Source organism: Ambystoma mexicanum, chromosome 8 (genome assembly GCF_040938575.1).
Source record: "Ambystoma mexicanum isolate Mex_15411 chromosome 8, UKY_AmexF1_1, whole genome shotgun sequence".
NCBI classification, from domain to species: Eukaryota; Metazoa; Chordata; class Amphibia; order Caudata; family Ambystomatidae; genus Ambystoma; species Ambystoma mexicanum.
In genome coordinates this window covers 294,375,778-294,393,948 of record NC_090929.1, presented here as the reverse complement: position 1 = coordinate 294,393,948, position 18,171 = coordinate 294,375,778, and the positions used below count along the sequence as shown (strand labels likewise).

General features: G+C 48.8%; 1 protein-coding gene across 2 annotated transcripts in view; it reads left to right on the top strand.

The window, feature by feature from the left end:
• The window catches only part of LOC138471851 (collagen alpha-1(II) chain-like), a 1,536,387-nt gene that overhangs the window by 1,484,757 nt on the left and 33,459 nt on the right, over positions 1–18,171 (top strand). For both annotated transcript variants that reach the window (XM_069609694.1, XM_069609695.1), the window contains 2 exons: positions 16,290–16,455; positions 17,384–17,490. In XM_069609694.1, coding sequence (XP_069465795.1) covers positions 16,290–16,455; positions 17,384–17,490 — 273 coding nt within the window. The remainder of the gene's footprint in view (positions 1–16,289; positions 16,456–17,383; positions 17,491–18,171) is intronic.

Here is an 18,171-nt window from a genome sequence, read left to right as displayed (position 1 = left end):
GTTGGGGTTCAAGAAATGTAAGGACTGCAATGCAAAAATGTTAAAAGCAACCCACACAGCATTTGTATGTGGTGTCTCGAGACCCACCATGTCACAGAGGTTTGCGGTACCTGTCAAAAAATGAATCTTAAATCACTATGGGAGTGGGCGGCGAAGCTCGCGGTTGGGACGCCACCATCGAAGTCCCCGGTTCGATCGGCCACAAGATCGTCGGCGCAGCAGATGAAGGGACAGGTGCCGGAAGAAGGCTAGAAAGAGGTTGCACTAGCAAAGTAACTCTTGGTCCTCCTTGTCCCACAACAAAAACGTTGTCACCGACACAGACATGATTCAGACTGCTCGGAGGAAGGGGATAAGTCTCACTCAGATTCGGGTACATTTCCTCCCACCCTACACCTGAGGGGTTAGTAGTTCAGGTGACCACTGTTAACGCAAGACCATTGTCGTCCACATCTAACCTTCATACAGATGGGGGGGGTAAAAGAAGTATGACGCCCTAACAAAAAAGTATTTTCTTCCAGCAGCATGGCCCTTAAGGCTGTGAATGCATCATGGCGAAGGATAGAGCAGGCAGTAGAGCATGTCCCCATGGGGGACATGCAACCATTTTTCCTATGCCTGGTGGGCCATGCAAAGGAAGTGGCCTGTCAGGCTTTGCAGTTGTGCCTGGACATTGAAGACTGTGTGGGCAGGTGTATGGGGTCAGCCACAGTGTTACAGAGGCAAGCTTACCTCCACAGGTATGTTCGCCCAACATCATGGGAAAACTGTTGGGAATCTATCAGGTCTGTATCATGAGTGACTGGTTCAGTTAGGAGATTTCACTTTTGGGTTACCTTGTTTTTATTTTCTGGGATGAGAAGTTCAGTGGGCAGTGTGGCATTTACTCTCAGTTGGTTGGGCCCTTAACCGTTATGCTTGCAGAAGTTTACCCCAGGTCAACATAGCTGTGAAGGAACCAGCAACATATTGGAGAAGAAAAAGGACAGCAAGCTGATTGAAGGGCTTTGGTTCTTGGAGATTGAACTGGCATTCTAAACTGCCTTTCTTTGTCCTTCCTCAAGTTGGAAGGTCCTGTGTATTGAAGCTCTGAACCTAGAGGCCTTTTGTTCATGAGGAGCAGTGAAATAGAGTCAGGATTTGGGAATGCTTAAATGCAGATCTGCATGGGGCAAGACAAACAGAGCCACTTGTGCGAGCGCAGCGCCCCGGTTAATTATTTTGACTCTTACCTGAATAAAGAGCAGTGAAATCTGTAAATATTAATTTTAAAACGTTAGTTTAGGTATTTAGTTAGAACAAAGATAAGCGTAATCTTTTCCTAAATAATGCACGTTTCCAAAACCTTTGAAGAGAGTCGGACTCTCGCGCGCTTCGTTTCTGAGGCAGACGGTGTAATCCGAGGTGCGCATAAATTGCTTTAACTCTTGGAGAAAGACTTTAGAGCGCACATGCGCAGTGTGAATCTCATAAACTCAAAATAAGCGTCTCTCACGGGCGCTAGCATAGACAAAAGGAGGGCAGTCTTTTCAGCACACATGCGCCTTTAGATCCAAATGAATTCTTTATCGGGGTCACTCACGGGAGTTGGTTTAGATTTTCGGCATATTGACTCTTGGAATACATGCGCCGTGAGATTTGCTTGATCCCAGAATAGGCATCTCTCACGGGCGCTTTGTTTATTTTCTGGGGGAATTATCCAACAAGTGCGCATGCTCTGTGAAATCAGTGTCTCTTTGGACAAATCGGTCAGTGAACGTTAGTTAAGCCTGGAGGGGCGAAGCGTTTCCATGTGACAGCAGTTTCTTAAGCCAGTATGTTCAAAGGAGGCAGCACAAACTCGGTGTAAGCTAAGGATGAAACACGACATAGACATCTTGTAATCATATTGGGAACACTAAAATTCACGGCATTCTTTATTATTTTGTAATATATATATAAAGAATATTCTATCTTACTACTTGACGTATAAATGGACAAATATATGTTAGAAAGATATCTAATAACTGTATGCAGAAGCTTCTGGAAGGTGGGAGAGTTTAAGTCGAGCAGTTCTCTTCTCATTTGAAGTCAAGTACTCTTCAGTACCTTCTCGACACAAATCAATGCCTCTAAGTTCTACGAGGAGGTAAAACAGGTACTGGTTGTAACGAGGGGAGTAAAGAGGGCCAGAAAACAGAGGACATGAAGAAGTAATCTTGTTTCTTGTTTTCTCATCCTTTGCAGATTCTCCACCAAGTTGAATTAGAAGTCTTTGTTTTTTTTTGTATTTTCTCCAGTTCCCCTTTCCCTCAGGGGTGTTGGAACTTCTGCTGTTAATTTATCAGTAGTTGATCAAACATCTTGTAGGGTCTGGGGTTCAGCAGCTCCCGCGGACACAACCATCAAGACTGGACAACATTGCATTGGACGGTGAACACCTGTTTGGCCTCAGGGCCGATGAGTCTTTAGAGAAGTTTAAAGACTCCAAACTGGCTGCTTAATCTCTGGGCCTGGCTGTGTAACAACCGACAAAGCCATCCTTCTTTTTTTCTGCCAGAGGAAGGTGCTTCAGGCGGTACATCCCGTTCGGGGAGAAAAAGTAAAGCTCCCGCAACCCAGTCAAGGGCAAAGGCATACCCCTTACATCCCGTCCCCTTTCCTCCATATTATATGGGCGTCCCTCGCTTGGGACAGGAGACGAAACCTTTTTCACCAGAAAAATCATCTTCCCCTTTGAGTTTAGATGCACGCAGGGGCGCGGCCTTGGGAGCATGCGCTCCCCTGTCTCCACCCACTGGCGGCACTCCCCAGTCCTCTTTTCCATGTCGACAGGAACAGACCGCTTTCACCAGCGCTCATGGGTTAGGCCTTTGGCCTAGTAATTCCATTCGCTCTTCCCCAGAGAAGTATTCTTGTCTTCTTTTTTCTTTTCAATTACTAGGTACTGCTTTGTCCTCTGGCGCCACGCTCCTCCCCAGCGCATCTCGATGACGGCAGGCTTCAGCAGGTGCCCAGCCTGCGAGGGTCCCTTTCCATTGTTTGACCCCCATGCCCTCTGCCTCCAGTGCCTTGGCCCAGATCACGGCTGAGACGGCTGTAGCACATGCAACACCTTGACTCTGTATGCGCTCAAAAAACAACTAGGCAGGTGGTGCGAGCTCTTTGGAAGGTCGCTTTCAGAGGACCTCAAAACGTTTGTGAAGCAGACGACCAGTCCCAAAGTAGGTGCTTTGTTCTCCGCAACCCGCAATGGTGACTCCTTCCCAAGGAAGCACCCGAGCGGGAGGGACCTATCAGGTCCTAAGACCAGCAACATCACTGAAGCTGCTCCAGCTTCCGGCCACCAGGCCGAGGGGTCGCAAGATCCTACCGGTGCTACCGCTGAGTGGCCACAGGGCTCTATTACCGGTCCCAACCCGAGGGCTATGCCCTAATACCGGACCCATGTCTGAGGGGGCGCCTACACGCAGCACTACCAGCACCACAGGCTAGGGCACTCCACCTACCAGGCCCCGACCTGGGGTGCAGGGTAGGCCTCAACCACCATTGTGCAGCGCGCTGGTGGAAGCCAGTCCCAACTCAGCAAGTTCCATGACGCAGGCACGTGGCACAGAGCAAAACTAAACGCCCACCGGGCCAGACAAAATGGCAGCTCACCTGACGCCTTTTCCCTTAGAAGAATAGGCAGGGGAAAGAGCTTCCAGGAGGGATTGGTCAACCCCTGTCACTTGGTGCACATCTTATCCTTCCACTTCGCAGGGCAGGTATACTTCGCCTTATGCAGCAAGACAGGGCATGCCCAGGACACATCAGCCTCAGGGCCTGACCCCCATGCCTATGCCATCAGGCACTGCTCGGCCTGTGAAGACAGGTTCTTCGAGAAGTTCCTTGCATTCATGAGATCACCACAGATGTGTACCATTCTCAGGAACGCGATCAGGGACATGCTCCCTCCTGCTCAGCCGCTAGTACCCACGGCCACACCGCCCCTAGGTCCAGCTCAGCCCCCGGCTCCCATGCCCATACCAGTCACGGCAGCCCGGGCCCTGTCACCTCAGACTCCTCCGGCATCCCAGGATCCGAAGGACACAAAGGTGGACACAGATGAGGAGGAGTATCCGGACACTCCATCGTCAGCCAGAACAGGAATCCCACTTCAGAAGGACATAGTAGTGCTTCCAAAAAAGGGTGTCTCAAGCCACACTCACCCAGCCTACCAATAGGAGTTTTGACTCCAAATACAGGCAAACAGAAGGGGAACCCCCTCTTATTGTCGGCGCACCCCCAACCACATTCCTCTATGATAGCGGCAGCCTCACTGTACTCCAAGCCACAATCTTCTTCAGCGACTTAGGCCTCAGCACTCCTGAGCAAGAGGAAAAGATCTTGGAGGCGTTTGGGAAGAAAATGTATTCCAACGCCCTCTCCATCTGCGCCAGGCCAACGCGGATGCCATGTTGGCTGCTGTCAACTAGAAGTCATGGCGGCAGATTGACGATTTCCTCCCTGGGCTCCCTACCCACAGCCACGCTTGTTTCAAAGCTGAGCTGGCTGAGGCCACAATCGTGGCACAAGACATAATGGAGTCCATGGTGGCCCACATTGACACTTCAGATCATGCCATTTGCATTGCCATGGACATGAGAAGGATGGCGTGGCTAAGGGCTACAAAATTCAATCCAGATGTGCAGGAACGCATACTAGACCTGCCTTTCGAGGGTGCCGACAACGAATGAGGAACTCGATAAGAAAAAGTACAGCTCGCAGACAGCAAAATCTTTATCGATCCTCACCAAGTCCACTCCTAAGACCTACATCCAAATGCACCAGCGCTCGATCAATGGTCGGTCCTTCGGAGGCTTCAGAGGCTTTCAGGAGAGACCGTCCAGGCAACTGGACAGATCCCCTAGCCAGCACTGGTGCAAATAGCACACACAGCAGCTAGCAAGGGTTTTTTCCAGTCCCCCACCTCGCCCCCACCTTAGAGGGGAAGAAATTGTGACAGACCCATCCGGATCCACGAGTATCCAGTGGTGGGCAGGCTTGCCCTTCACACACACACCCCTGGCAGTCAAGGTTCACAGACCCATCGATTCTCTCAGTAATATCCATGGGCTTTTGACTCCCCGTTCCTCCCTCTCCTCCTTCCTCCCGTCCGCTCCTGCTGATTGGTACAGCAACTCTGTTGGCGGAAATTTGCTCGCTAGTAGCGAGCCAGGCAGTGGAGGAAGTCCCAGCCTCACATCGGGGCAAAGGCTTCTATTCAGAAATGTTGGCCAAACACAAAGAACCAGGCTGGCCTGAGAGTTGTGTTAGACCTTTCCACCTTGAACCTTTCCCTCCCTCTCCAAAAGTTCAAGATGGTTACCCCATCCTTCATAGCGGAGGCATTGTGTGCGGGAGACTGGATGTGCTCCCTGGATCTGAGTGATGCCTACCTCCAGGTCCCGATTGGGAAATCCATCGGTCCTTCCTGAGGTTCAGGATCATGGGTTTTCACTTTCAATACAGGGTTCTACCTTTTGGACTCAATTCGGCCGCCAGGGTGTTTACAAGGCTAATGAATGCAGTGGGAGCCCTACTCAGGGCGCAAGGTCATCATATTTACCGATAGTTAGATGACTGGCTAGTCAGTGCGAGATCTCCAGAGGCGGTCCAGCATACAGCATCCTCCCTCATGGATACACTATAAGACCTGGGATTTTCTATCAATCTCAAAAAGTCACAGTTGGTGCCCACGCAGAGCCAGACCTTCCTGGGCCTTATCTGGCATACGAGCTCCGAGAGGATCTTCCCCTCGGAGGACAAGATCACGGCCATCAAGAGGCCCACTCCCTGTTTTGAGTTATGGCTGCATATCTTCTTGCAGCTACATTTCTCAGCCCCCTGGAACCAGGAGAAGGGTTTGCAGGCGGAGCAGGTCAGCTTACCACAACAGCTCCACCAGGATCTGATCTGGTGGGGTACGGACTACAACCTGCGGATAGGCAGGCCCTTCTGGTAACCATCACCTCAGGTCACCATTACCACAGACTCATCCTTAGAGGGATGGGGAGCAACCCTGGACAGCCGCAGCGTCCATGGAGTATGGTAACGGCAGGAGCAGCTGGTGCACATCAACTGGCTCGAGATGATGGCTATCTGGCTTGCTCTCAAAACCTTTCTATCTATTATCATCGGCAGGGTGATTCTTATTCAAACGGACAGCTCCACCTGCATGTATTACATCAACAAGCAGGGTCATTTGGGAGTGGGCTCTGGTGAACAATATACACCTGTCGGCAGTCCACCTCCCAGGGGAGTCCAACCTAGAGGCGGACAGACTCAGCAGGCTGGGCGCGGACAACTACGAATGGCAGTTGAACAAGCAGGTCCTTCAGGGGCTCTTCAACAGTTGGGGTCAACTGCAGGTGGATCTCTTCACCACCAGTGCCAACACGTGGTGCCCCCAGTTTGCCTCCTGGCAGGGGCAAGGCAGAGGTTCACTGGGCAACGCAATGCAGATCCTGTGGAACAACATGACCGCTTACACTTTTCCCCCCACCCCCTGGTGCACAGGGTCATCTGCAGGATCAGGGAGTCGAGGGGCCTTTGGATCATCCTGATAGCCCCATGGTGGCCAGCAAAACCCTGGTTCTCGGAGATCCTCAGCCTGTCGGACCAGGCCCCCATACACCTCCCACTGGGCCCAGCACACCTACTCTCTCATTAGAGGGGAACAGTCATCCACCCTTTCCAGCAGAAGTTAGCCCTCGCAGCGTGGTTTCTGAACACGTCTCCCTGAAGCATCTGCACCTGTCACATGCTAACCTGGCCATTACACAGAGGGCTAGGAGTGATGCCACCAGGAGCCAGTACAAAAGCAAGTGGACCAGGTTCTGTCACTTGGCAGAATCAAAGGAAATTGATCCTTTGTCTTGCACGTTGGACGAAATGCTCTCCTCTGCACACCTCACACACTCAAGCATGCAAGTAGACACATGCTGCACTTATCTGGCGGCCATTGGAGCTTACAAGAACTCTCAGGAGGAGGTATTCTCATCCTTTAATCCGGTGGTTAAGAGGCACTTAGCTGGCCTGACTAGGCTATATCCACCGATCAAGAAACCGCATCCGGTGTGGGACCTCAATGTGGTCCTGGATGCCCTAGCACACAAACCATTCAAGCCGATCGTGTCTGCGGATATCAGACTAGTAACCATTAAGATGGCCCTCCTAGTGGGCCTTACCTCGGCACGCCGAATCAGTGAGATCCAGGCGGTAGTGGCTTTAGAACCATATATTATATTTCCTAAGGCCAAGGTGGTGCTCAGAACAAACCCCACATTCTTACCTAAGGTCGTCTCCTCTTTTCACCTTAATGAGGAGATAGTGTTACCAACTTTCTTTGCGGACCCTATGGATGATGCACAGAGGGTACAGCACTGTCTAGACGTCAGACGGGCGCTAAGATGTACCTGGACAGAACCAAGAGCTTCTGCAAGACAGACACCGTATTTGTCACCTTTGAGGGATCAAAACCAGGCTGTCGGACCTCCAAGGCTTCCATTGCAGGGTGGATGGTTATGGCCATCAAGGTGGCGTATGAGGGGGAGCACAGGCCATTGCCAGCAAATATGCATGCCCACGCCATCAAAGCTAAGGCCACAGCGATAGCTTTCCAAAGGCACGTTCCCTGGCAGATTATCAGCAAGGTGGCTACATGGGCTACTCCCGCTGCCTTCTGCAAGCACTACTGTTTGTAAGCCAGTTCCAAGTCGGACGCAGCATTTGGTCAGGCATTGTTAAGGAACTTGTTTCTTATGAGGGGCAACATTAATTTGTAATCGCCCATACAGTATGGAGGAAAGGGGACGGAACATAGGAGTAATTATAAGTTACTCACCGTAGTGACTAACGTACTCCTAGTCCATAGTCCTCTTTCCTTCATACGTCCCACCATCCTCCCCCCTAATAAAACTGGTGTCATTAGGCAATGTTAATACTGTTGATGTGTCAATGAGAACTGAGGAATGGTGCCGGTGGGCGGAGACAGGGGAGCGCATGCTCCAAGGGCCGCACGCATCTAGATTTAAAGGAGAAGATGATTTTTCTAGTGAAAAGGGTTCTGTCTCCCGTCCCTAGCGAGGGACGCCCCTACAGTATGGAGAAAAGGGGACTATGGACTAGGAGTACGTTAGTCACTACGGTGAGTAACCTATAATTTTCCTGCTGAGTTCCGGAAGGGACAGGTGAGCCTTTAGGGGCCAGCAGATGGCGGCGGGGGCGGCCCCATCCATAAAGCCGCTTTATGTTCTACCCCCATGTTCTTCCCCCATGTTTCCCCGGTTGGGGAGAGGATTGGCGAGCACTTGCCCCAGTGGCAGGAGATAACTTCCGATGCCTGGGCATTGCAGCTCATCAAATGGGGGGGTACTGTCTACCCTTTTTAAGAAAGCCTCTAAACAGACTACCCCTGCTCCCCAGCACCAAGAGGAACTGTGAGTTCTGTTGTTGAAGGGTGTTGTGGAAGAGGTACCTCCCAAGCAGAGAGGATAAGGCTGGTATTCCCAGTATTACCTGGTGCCCGAGAAAGCAGGAGGGCTTCATCTCATTGTGGATTTCAGGTCCCTGAACAAGTTCCTGACGAAGGACAAATTCAAAATGGTGGCATTACGAGATATTCTCCAGGCCCTCCAGTCACAGGACTGGTTGGTGTTGTTGTATTTGCAGGATACACATTTCCATGAGATTCCTCATAGGGGACAAGCTCTACCAATTCAAGCTGCTCCCCTATGGGTTGACCTCTGCTCCACGGGTCTTCACCAAGCTGATGGCAGTAGTAGCGGTGCATCTCCCAAGACCTGGCTTTCATGTGTTCCGATACCTGGGTGACTGGCTGATCCAGGGAAAGTCAGAGCAGGTTTCGTCTCACCACAAAGACACCTGTTTGCTGCTGCACAAGCTGGGCTTCTCTGTACATTTTCAGAAGTCCCACAGAACACCAACTCAAAAGCTCCAGTTCATCAGAGCAGTCCTGTACACCATGGCAGTGACGTCTTTTCCTCCAGAAGAGAGAGTCACCAGTGTCAGACAGATGTTCGATCTTTCCCAGAATCACGCCAGCTTCCCAGCGGCTTTCTTCCTCCAGCTCTTAGGCCTCATGGCATCCTGCATTTTTTTGGAGCCAGAGGCCAGACTGCAGACATGATCCCTCCAGTGGCTTTTGAGGGATCAATGGTCGTAGGATTTCAAAAACATGAAGCTTGTCCTCAAGGTGTCAAAGTCAGTAGTCAACGACTTCTCATGGTGCTCCAGCAGGAAGAGCATGTTGGCGTGGGAACCCTTTTGGCCACCATGGCCCCAGGCTGGATGCGTTCCTGCAGGGCGGGGGCATTCACTGCAGGGGAAACATGTCCTGGTATTGAATGGACAACACAGTGGCCATGCATTACCTCAACAAGCAAGGGGGTGTGCAGCCCCTGCCCATATGCAACTTTGGCTCTGGGTGCTGGAGAACGAGATCTGAGTTTCTGCATTCCATCTAGCAGGAATAGAGGAACCGTTGGCAACCACTCTGAGCAGGCAGACCACAGCCTCCCACGACTGAGAATTGTGTCCGTAGGTCCTGGAGGAGATCATCAATCTGTAGGGAACCCCGACAGTGGACCTATTTGCTACGAGGGACAACACCAAGTGCAGGCAGTTATGCTCGAGGGAATTCCCAGTAAGAGGCGCATGAGGGGACATGTTCCTGTGGAGTGGGTCTTCCACCTTCATTGAGCATTTTTGCTGACACCTGTCATCCCAAGGTTTCTCAGGAGGTTGCGGAGGTTCCAAGCTACCATAATATTGTTTGCAAGGGCAAGGAGAACATGGTACTCAGAACTCCTATAGATGGCCATCTGCCCACCTCACCGGCTTCTATCCCTTTCGATAGGGTGGGTGCTTCACCCAAACCCAGAGCCCCTCAACCTACATGCGTGGTTCTTGAGAGGATGAGGTGTGATAACTGGGACTTCTCGGAAGAAGTACATGAGGTGTTGCTGGCTGCACGCAAACCTTTGACTAGATCGCTGTATGCATCCAGATGGAGAAAATTCAAGCCCTGTTGGAGGGAGTGCGGGGGAAAGACCCCATCTTATGCGCCATCACCATTGTAATGGAATTTCTTCTATCCCTGGCTTCTTCGGGCCTTCAGATAGACACGGACAAAGATAACTTGGTGGCTTTGTCTGTGTTCAAGAGGTCTCTGAACAAGGGGTCCTTCTTTACCATTCTGGTAATGACTGGATTTCTGAAAGGCCTTGCCCATTTGTGGTTCCGGATTGGGACCTCAATCTGGTGTTCACCTTTTTGATGGTGGTTCCATTAGAGCCTTTACACTCTTGTTCGGTTAGCTTACTCACCCGTACCGTTCTTCTCCTGTAGATTTCTCATCGTCCTCCCATAGTACCCCGCAATAAAAAAATTCTGTTATTGTTTCTGGTTTCCCTCCACTAGTGCAATGACAATTTGAGGTTGTGACAATTGGAATGTTTGCACGTTTCTGTGCTTTAATGGTTGTGTCCTGTCAGCCTGTTGTTCACAATGCAGCGGCTGTTCCTCACAAGTAATAATAATAATAATAATAAAACATGTTTTGGCTTTGAGTGATAAGTTATTTATAATACGCCGATAAACATGTGTTTAATTAATCAGAATCCTTCTGGATTCGTCCTACGCGGTTGCTGATCTTGGGCGGGTCAAAAAGGTGAAGAGACGAAGTCAGCAGCATAGTGACCCAACATATGCTGCTGACGTCACATCCAGAGTTGTGGAGTGGTGCAGCTAAGTCAAGAGGAGTCGACAGTCTAGTCATACTACTTCCCCTGTGGAATGTTTCTGAACATCTGCAGCTGGAATAGATATCTATCAGATGTGGGAGAAGAATCCATAGAAAGAACATTACCGGGAAGTAATTTCTCCATCTCCCTAACAGACCCACACAGGATTTCTCTATACTGTTTTGGGAAAGGACACAACACGCAGTCAATGGCCCCGAAGGTGCTACAGGAACAGGCAGAGAAAATCTTCACCTTTTTTCTACATGTAAAAAGACATTAGATGGACTTGTTCAAGGTTGCTGAGCATGGAGTGCCATACTGAAGAATGTTCCCCTGTCCACAAGGACAAAAAGAAGCATTGCAAAAGGTGACGTCCACCCGGTGCTTCTTGCAGACACCATTCCTCTTCCTCCATGAAGAAAAGAAGTCGCCTGCGATGTTGGGTCTCTGGCTAGAGCCCCTTTTCCATGGCTGCCCGGTGCCAAGACTCCTCGTGGGTACGCCCGCTCCCTAGGAGTGCATACATATTAAAGATGGAGGGCATTTCTTTTGAGGAGGTTGATCCCATATCCTTTGGGCTCAAGTCTTTGTGCCCTAGGGAGGGCTGGGATTTCCCTAAGGAATTCTATAGCGAGGGGCAGTTGACTTCTGGCTTAAAAGAGGCAAGAGAACGGGACATGTCTTCAGAGCTGGGCATGCTTCTTGCACCAACTCCCAGGAAACCTCAAGATTCATTCCAATGCCTGATGGCTAAAGGTAGGGATCTACTTAGGGTTATCTGACCCTTCCAAGCTCAAAGTTCAAGTTGTGTAGACAGACATTCTCGATGAAGGTCTCCAAAGGGAGACCATACTGCTGTTTAACCCGGCAGCAGAAGCCCCAGTCCTCGAATTATAGGCACAGCTAGCTTCATTTGTGACTGTTAGCAAAAAAAGCATAGGCCCGGGGGTGTTCTGACCCAGATTTTCTTTCCTTTCCTTGCACAGCTCTTCTAAAAGCTGTGTGGTCCATGCTGCCATTGCGAGCATGAATACATCCTCCTTCCCATCCACACCTCCTGACTGAGAGAGTAAGAGAATGGATGCCTGTGGGACAAATGTTTTTGGCTAAGGCACTCTAGGCCGAAGGGCCATTAATGCCTTCTGTGCCCTGGCCAAATTATCTTTTGGTCTCTGGTCGCATTCTGGGTTGCCACAGAGCAGCTCCTGCGGGATACATTGGAGAGGGCTTTGAGGCTCTGTTCAGTTATGCCAGGGAGGCATGCCGCCAAATCCTACAATCAGGCCTGAACACAGCAGACTATGTGGCATGTGCCATGGCTATAGGCATGGTGTTGAGGAAGTACTCTTGGATGAGGACATCAGGTTTTTCCCCGATGTACAGGCTAAACTGCTGGACACACCGTTTGACTGCAACAACCAGTTTGGGGGTAAGGCTGACAAGTCACTAAAAATGTTGCAGTCAAGGGCAACTATCAGACTGCTGCACCTATGAGGATTTCAACCCTTCCCCTCCTATGCCCGCATGCACAGCATAAAGGCCCCTTCAGGCAAACAACAAATGCAGCGCCATCCATCCAAGGGCAGGGACCCCAAGAGATGGCTTGTCAGTCTCTACCATTCCTTCAGCTGCCCCAGGTGTGAAGCCCCTGTGAAACAGACTTGCATCATACGACCCCTGTAGAGGGGAGAATTTTCCTGTTTGGCAATGAATGGTGTCTCACCACGTCTGTCGCTTGGGCCTTACAAGTCGCTCACGAGAACAGGTGGCCTGATCCGAACAAGGCATGGTCTGGTACTCTATGTTATGGTTCTGCAAAAAGACAGCGGCTTGCATCCTGTTCTGGATCTGAGGCTCTTGAAACCGTAAATACTCAAGGACAAGTTCAAGATGGCTGCTAGCTCTCAATCTGCAAGATTGGCTGGTATCATTGGATCTCCAAGATACCTATTTCCATGTGCAAATCCACTTTAAACACAGGAAGTACCTGTTATTAGTAGTAGGCCGTTGCCACGAACAGCTCATTGTCCTGCCATTTTGTCTTTCTTCAACACCCAGGGTCTTCACCAAGGAGCTGGCACTGGTGGCTAGGGAAGGTATTCATGTATTTCTGTTTCTGGACCACTCGCTCGTCTGAGCTTACTCCCCGGGTCAGGTGTCAGCACATCTGTTCCAAACGTGAAGCCTGTTTTACAACTTGGGATTCTTCCTGAACTTCAAAAAGTCTCCGATTTTGCCATCCCTCCGATTTATCGGTGCTGTACTGGACACTTGCCTGGGCAGTGTGCTCCCACCCAAGGATCGAGTGGTGAATATTTCACAGATGATTCATGTCTTTCAATTGCAGGAAAAAGTTCCAGCCTCAGCATTCCTTTGCGTACTGGGCCTCATGGCCTCCTACATTCTTGTGCCAGACACCAGGCTTTGCATATGGTCACTTTAATAACTTCTCATCTGTCAGTGAGTCTCAGAAAAAGTCTTGAAAAAAGTGTCCCCTGCAAAACAATCTATTTGAAAGGAGGTTTGCTTTAACAATGTTGCCCCCAACTGACAGTGGTCACTGATGCATCCTTGAAGGGTTGGGGTGCTCACCCGCAAGACCTGATGGTGAGCAGCCTGTGGTATGCATTAGAATCCAGGGAACACATACATTTGCTAGAATTTAGAACCATAAGGTTGGCCCTAATCGCTTTCCTTCCTTCAGTCAAGACTGTGCTGATCTTGATAGACAACCCGGTGGCCATCACTACCTGAACAAACATGGTGGTGTAGGGTCCTTGTATCTGTGCAGAGAAGCAATGCAACTGTGGCTGTGGGCTCTGGAGAACAACGTGTCTCTGGTGGTAGCTCATCTCATTGGGACAGAGAATGTCATTACGGATGCTGTAAGCAGATAAAATTTGGCCTCCCGTGAGTGGTAGCTGTGTCAGTATTCCTTGACAATTCTCTCCAAGTGTGGAACTTCTCATGCGGATCTCTTCGCTCGCAGTGTAAACAGGAAGTGCAAGTTGTTCTGTTCTAGGGGATTTCCTCGGCAGGGAGCTATGGGGGATGCATTGACAGTCGATAGGACACTCCACCTCTATATGCATTCCCGCTGATCCCCGTCATCCTGCTGCTCCTGCTAGTGTGGCCCAGAGAATGTGGTTTCCTGAGTTGCTTTAGATATCCATCTGCCCTCCCTTGTGCCTTCTGCAGAAAGTGAGTGTAGCAGCTCTCCCAGTCGAAGGGTGGGGTACTCCGTCTGAACCTCAACAGCCTGAACCATCATGCCATATCTACTGAGAGGGTAAGATAAAAGGAGTGGGATTTGTTAGATTACGCCCTGGACATGCTCCTCTCAGCCTGCAGCCCTTCTACCAAATCCATGTATGCCTGCAGGTGGTGTCCATTTTCAGGAAAAGGACCTGGATAATTTTCCTTGTCCCACTTCCTCTGTGTTGGATTTTCTGATTTCTTCGGCCCGTCCGAGTCTGCAAATTGGCACTTGCTTCAGTTTTCAAAAGGCTCATTCCTCGCGATCCTCAAGATTATGCAATTTTTGCAGGGAATGTGCACACAGTTTCCTCCCGGGCAGTTTGTTGTTCCAGCATGGGATTGAAGTTAGTGTTGACTTTTCTTATGGTTGCTTTGTTTGAGCACCTTCATTCTTGTTCTTTATGATTACTCCACCGTACAGGGTTTTTGTCCTGGTTGCCATCACTTTCGTCAGACAAATGAGTGAGCTCCAGGTGTTGTCTGTTCAACCTCCCTGTTTGATGTTCTCCAAAGAGAAGATAATGTTGAGAGTAAGGCCGTCTTTCCTACCGAAGGTGGTCTCGGACAAGCGATCCATCCTTGTGTCTTGTGTCTTTTCTTGTCTGCCTTCCAAGGCATAGGAATGCTTCCATCAGCTGGACCCGGTCAGTTCAGGCTATCAGCAACTACATCTCCCTAATGAAGGAATGGTTATGCTGGTGCCTGTGCCTGTGCTGGATGCGCTTTTGCCGAACAGACCCTGTCACAGCGGATGCTACGATCTAGCTGGCAAGGATCTGCCTGAATGTCTCAGAGCACATTTAACCAGAGTACTGGCTGCTACCTCTGCCCTGCAGGGAGGAGTCCCTGTCCTACGTGTGCCTCACTGGTCACTGTCGGCAAACCTAACTGCTTGGATTCCTAGTCAAGGCATGGAGCTCTCTTTGGTAGAGCAGTTCTTCAGATGTTTATGGTATAGATGGTGCTTTCCTCCCTCCTCAGATCTGTGCACTGCTTGGGAGTCTATAATAGATGAGGAATCAGTTGGAGGAAGGAGTCCATTAGTCTTGGTAATGTTCCTACTGATGCATGTTCCTCCCATGGATTGCTCATCGCCTTCCCAACCAGATTGCTAGTACACATTTGGTTCTGCGGTCCCTTAACACTAGAGTGCAGCGTAAAAAGCATTTAACTAAGGTCACAGGGCATCTCGCCTCACTATATAAAAGCCCCGATGTCATGTCTGGCATGTGGCACATAGAGGTGTGAAGCGAAGCCTGACGTAGAGCCGCGCTACTCCCCCTGGTGGTGGGAAAAAGTTTCCCAAGAGCAACTGCACTCATAGATATCATGGATGAGGAAAATATGGGGGAAACATTGATCAAAAGAACATTTCAGATAAGTAAGTCATTTGTTTTCCCCCAGTGGAGCACAATGGGACTAACCGAAGGATCCACTTGGTTTTAATTCATATGGGCACTTCTCGTTATCCCCTGTTTACCACATAGAAGCTGTGCAATATTTCCAAGGAAAATACTGCCAAACTCGTAGCAAAGCCCTTAGTTTCATTACTTTGCTTTAAACTATACATTATTTGAATTCTGGACCTCTCATTGGGTGTTCCAAATCAAAGGCCCTTGGTTTCAATGAGTGGTTTCTCTGAGTGATTTCTCTTTATTATTGTGCTCTTAGTTTGGTTGTACTAGTGCTGGCTTCTTGTGCTGTGGTTTCACTATAGTTAATTTTAGCATGTTGCTGAATATTTTTGTATTTTCTAGTTATTTTTCTGCAGTTATATTGAATGGTATAGCCTTTTATTGGATTGCTGCGTTATGAATGTGCTCTAATCTTATTAGCTGGTGTACAGTTGCCTGGGATTGTTTTTACTCTACATGGGTTGTGTATGAGTCCACTGGGTTCTTGTAATTTAGCTTTGCATTCATGCTATTGATTAGGTTATTCTGTACTTAAGTGCGTGTGACTTGCAGTTCAGTTTGATCCTATATCCAATCTTTTATTCAACCTTGATTTGATCCAAATGCTTGTTTGTACTGAAGTTTTTGGATAGTTTTTTCCTCTGCCTGTTTTCCATTGTTCTTAGCAAGTTGTCGTTCCTATGTATCCTCTAATTAGGGTGGTGTGTATTGCTTTTGTGTTACTGGAGTGTGTATGCTCTCATTGGGTCCTTTTTAATGCTATTAAATCAGGTACACGCTGGTATCTGTGTTGATCATGTATTTTTTGTTGTTCTGTTTGATATTTCAGAGTATGCTTTACTCAGCGGATAAACTGAATTACGACATGGTTTGGACAGTCGTGGAGAGCTTGGGCCAGGAGCTGAAGCTTCTCGTGAGTCCCCCAAATGGCACCAAAGAAAACCCAGCCTCTACCTGCAAGGAGCTTCAGCTCGCACAGGCACACCTGCCCAATGGTAAAGCAACATGGACATTGTTGGAGAGCAGTAATTGAGGCTCGGTGGATGGTAACACTTGTGTGCGTGAGAGGAATAGAGAACCAGGAATCATAGTTTGGCCATTTTAAAGGAAGTTGTTGTGAGATTGAAGAGCAAGGGCTTCTTTCATATCTCAAGAGATTGTGGGCTGAGCCCGAGGTGAGGTTGCAGTGAAACATGATCTGTAGCTGCACAAGATCTACTCGACTTAGAAACCTTGGTGTGCTGTGTAGGAAGTAATTCTACTAAGGGAGTGCAGAAGACAGCATAAGTAACCACATCATTTTCATCTCAGTGATTCTTATGTTATTTCTAGTAGAGTCCTGTGGGTTTGGCTTTTAAATAAAGGCTAGAAAGTTACAACATTACCATTAGAAAATGTCCATGCTAGAGGTCTTATAGAACAGTCTTGTCAAATTCTTGTAAGGATTCCTATAGGACAATCCCACAGATTCCCACAGGAAAACCCCACTTATTTTTCCCTAGTGGATATTACTACATCTAGGAACTTCCTATGAAAAGAATCGCAGGCTTCTCCTAAGTCATAAATGCTTTCCTATATAATGTTGTCATGTTCAGTGAGGTACAAGTTAATTGTGGAGATGTTAGAGCAATTAGTCACAGGATAACATCTTTGCAAAATTGTTTCAGCCTTAAATGAGTATCATTACATGGATAATAATACCACCTGTTATTTAAAGTGCTCGTAGTAACAGTGGTACCAAACATTGAAGTGGCTTGTGCTTCCACAGGAAGCCCATAGGGTGGCTACATATGGCCAACACTATTAGTGGCATATAGGAAGATATACCACTGTGCGCAAACTTGTAGATAAGTTGTCTCACAAATTACCTGTCATCATTGGACCTTGCAAAGATGCGTTAACTGGTATTTTCTCTGCTTGCAGGTTACTACTACATTGATCCCAATCAGGGCAGTCCTCAGGACTCACTGTTTGCTTTCTGCAATTTTACCGCAGGCGGGGAAACCTGCATCCACCCAGCCCAAAACCAGGTACCGTTATCATACTAAGCACTTTTGTACAGCTCATTGAAAACATAGTGACCCCCAGAGGCGTTGCTAGGGGGGTGCTAAGGGATCTATAGCCCCTGGTCTTTTGGTTGTAGCCCCGGATAGAAGCTCAGGGGTTACAACCAAAAAGCTAGCTAGCCCCAAGTCCTGACAGTCCCAGGATTAGCATAGCCCCGGATCTTTTCCAGACCTAGCAACACCCCTGGTTACCCCTCAGTGCTTGTTTACATCTAGTCTCCGTTAAGGTGCTGCATTTGGGGACTGATGACTATAGTTTTGTAATAGATGGCGCAGTCTGCGTCTGGAAATCCTTAAACAGCCACCAGGGAGCATAGGTGATGTTTCAGCACCTGCTCTGTCACGGCCTCATGCACACCTCTTGCGCCAAATGTGACATAGATGGTGTGTGTGTACACATATGTACATAGATATATATTCAGTGAAAGGGACATTATGGTTAAGTTACACTAATAAAACCTATGGAATTAATTGAATAAAAACGTTTTTAAAGGGAAGGTATGTTTGCAAGTTAAAATCGAAAAACCAAAGAAACCAGTTATGGTAAGCTATTTATCTATTTATTCTGCATTTGTAAGGCGCTTTCACATCAAGTAAATTGTGTTTCAAAGTGCCCACATGGCAACAGCGAGGGAACAAGGGAAT